This window comes from Salvia miltiorrhiza, chromosome 3 (assembly GCF_028751815.1).
Source record: "Salvia miltiorrhiza cultivar Shanhuang (shh) chromosome 3, IMPLAD_Smil_shh, whole genome shotgun sequence".
Classification (NCBI taxonomy): domain Eukaryota; kingdom Viridiplantae; phylum Streptophyta; class Magnoliopsida; order Lamiales; family Lamiaceae; genus Salvia; species Salvia miltiorrhiza.
This window is the reverse complement of record NC_080389.1, coordinates 12,663,644-12,666,313: the sequence shown is the minus strand read 5'-3', so window position 1 is coordinate 12,666,313 and position 2,670 is coordinate 12,663,644. Positions and strand designations below refer to the sequence as shown.

The 2,670-nt window shown below is 35.6% G+C and overlaps 2 protein-coding genes across 2 annotated transcripts; both read left to right on the top strand.

Annotated features, from left to right (window-relative positions):
- LOC131018351 (uncharacterized) lies at positions 1-834 on the top strand. Its single transcript, XM_057947080.1, has one exon. The coding sequence runs from the start codon at positions 1-3 to the stop codon at positions 832-834; it is 834 nt and encodes a 277-aa protein (XP_057803063.1).
- Positions 832-1,587, top strand: LOC131017605 (uncharacterized). The gene is made up of 2 exons (XM_057946416.1): positions 832-989; positions 1,064-1,587. The coding sequence occupies exons 1-2, from the start codon at positions 896-898 to the stop codon at positions 1,486-1,488; spliced, it is 519 nt and encodes a 172-aa protein (XP_057802399.1). The 5' UTR covers positions 832-895; the 3' UTR covers positions 1,489-1,587.
- Positions 1,588-2,670: the final 1,083 nt, after the last annotated feature.

The window sequence follows — 2,670 nt, the reverse complement described above, 5'->3', positions numbered from 1 at the left end:
ATGGGGCCTTGTCAAGTAGTTGGGCATACATATCCGAAAACTCAATTTGGCAATCAACTAAGAAGTTTTCAAGATGTGTGGTATCAAAAGTTTGTGTGGCTAGAGTATAGTGTAGCAAAAGATGCTTGTTTTTGCTTTTGGTGTTACATTTTCAAGCACCCAGATAAAACGGGTCGGTATGGAGCAGATGCGTTTACCAAAACGGGCTTTACCAATTGGAAAAAAGCGTTAATCAAATTTGCAGAGCACGTTGGAGATGCAGATAGCTGTCACAACAATGCTAGAATACAAATTGAAGCATTTAAAAATCAAAGAGGGAGTGTGGCTAATATGTTTAGATCAAATGCTATTGAGGTGAACATTGCTTATCGTGCTCGGTTGACCGCTTCATTGGATGTTACTCGTTTTTTGTTGAAGCAAGGATTGGCTTTTCGTGGACATGACGAGTCATCTAGTTCTTCAAATCGAGGTAATTTCCTTGAGCTAATTCAATGGTATAGTGATCATAATGATATTGTTTCCAAGGTTTTGGGTGAACATGCTCCTGGTAATAATCAAATGACTTGTCCAAAAGTTCAAAAAGAGTTAGCACATGCTTGTGCTTTAGAGGTCACACTTGCGATAATTAATGATCTTGGAGATAAAGTGTTCACCATTTTGGTTGATGAGGCTCGAGATATTTCAATGAAAGAGCAAATGGGTGTCGTTTTACGATATGTGAATAATGAAGGATGTGTGGTTGAAAGATTTATTGGAATTGTTCATGTTGCTGACACTTGTTCACATTCTTTGAAGCATGCTATAGATGATTTATTTGTGAAACATGGTTGTTGATCTAACAATACAAGAGCTAAACACTCGGTTTTCCGAAGCTAGCACTAATTTGCTTAGATGCATGGCGTGTCTTGATCCGAGAAATAATTTCTCTCAATTCAACATTGATCAACTCATGCGTTTGACTACTTTATATCCCGAAGACTTTGGGCCAGGTGATTATTAATTATTTCCACAATTACTTCGTAATTTCATTATTAATGTGCATTTTGTGCTTCGTTTTCATTAGGTGATTGTCTATGTCTTCCACAACAACTCCGTAATTTCATATCATTTGTTCGCAATGATTCTCGATTCTCAGCAATTACCAATTTGGGAAGTCTTGCTCAGGAAATGGTTAAAAGTGGTAATCATTTAGTTTTTCAATTGGTTTTTCGAATTATTGAGTTGACATTGGTTTTACCCGTAGCTACTGCTTCTGTTGAGAGAGCATTTTCTGCAATGAAGATTGTTAAGACTGATTTGAGAAACCGTATGAAAGATGAGTGGATGAATGACAGTTTGGTCGTCTATATTGAGAAGGAAATTTTCTCAACAATTGACAACGAGAAGGTTTTGCAACGTTTTCAGTCAATGAGTACACGTCGAAATCATCTGTCATTGCTTTCTCAAACAGAGACGACTAGCTCGAGTTCGCCAAGTATTATTTCATAGATTATTTGTAATGTTGTAATAGACATGGTAATGAATGAAACTATTGTACGTTTTTATTATTATGGTTGAACTAATGACAAAAAAACAATTATTTATTAATTACTATATATTATATCCCAAAAAAAATTTTTCGGGGGCGGCAGGTTCAGCCCCCCCCAAACAGAATTCCTGGATCCGCCCCTGCTTTCACATGAATCTTTCTCATTCGTTCGGTATATAAAAATAATAGAGAAGATGAAGAGATTGTTTGGTGTTTTTGCTCTCCATTTGTGGCGGCATTTACAAAGTTAAAGAGAGGGTTTTGTTTGTTTACAATTTGAACTATTAAAGGTCAAATCCAGCAGCTTTACGCTGGGCAATTTACTATATGCTGCATGAATTTTTGTTACACAAAACTTCGTGTAAATCGTGTAAAGGTGCGCAGGATATTGAAGATTAAAGAGTAAAAGTCCGCATAAAATGAGCAAGCCACGAATTAAAGAATAAATCAACAAGTTAATGTAACTCAAAATAATAAATTAAACGATCTTGAGCAAATTCTATGAAAAACAAAACCATTTTTAGTAGATTCAAATATCTTTTACAATCTTAATTAAACATTGAGTGAACCATCTAAACAAACTTAGTTTGTTGAATTCCTAATCGACGATCTCAGTTAAACAAATCAAAACATAGAATATAGGATGTGGTTTAATGTAGATAATGCATAAACTAAGAAAACAGAAAACCTACTACATGTCACCATATTGGTGGGACTAAACTTTCAACATAGTAACTCGTTTGATCGCAACCAACAATCTCGCGTGGAAAAATCTCCAGCACTCCTTCATCATCAAACTCCCAAAGCAAGCTAGTGGATGCATTGTATGAAGGAAAAGGGCCACCGACGCTCACTTTCACCCAAGACTCCTTCACCCCATATTTCTTCATCTCCCAAACTATGCGTGTTCCATCTCCCAGCAGAAATCTCAAAATTATGCTCCTATATTCCTCCCTAAAGCTTCCCTATTTAATTTTAGGATCTCGATTTTATAAATGCATACACCAGATCTCCTATTTTCTACATAAAAATAATAATTATGTGTGGGCCCTACTAATTATAAGCTTAAAATAAATTTAGGATGAGTGTAAATTTAAGATTGAATTTAGGTAGGTGTAAAATTTTTTGTGGGCCCCATCCAA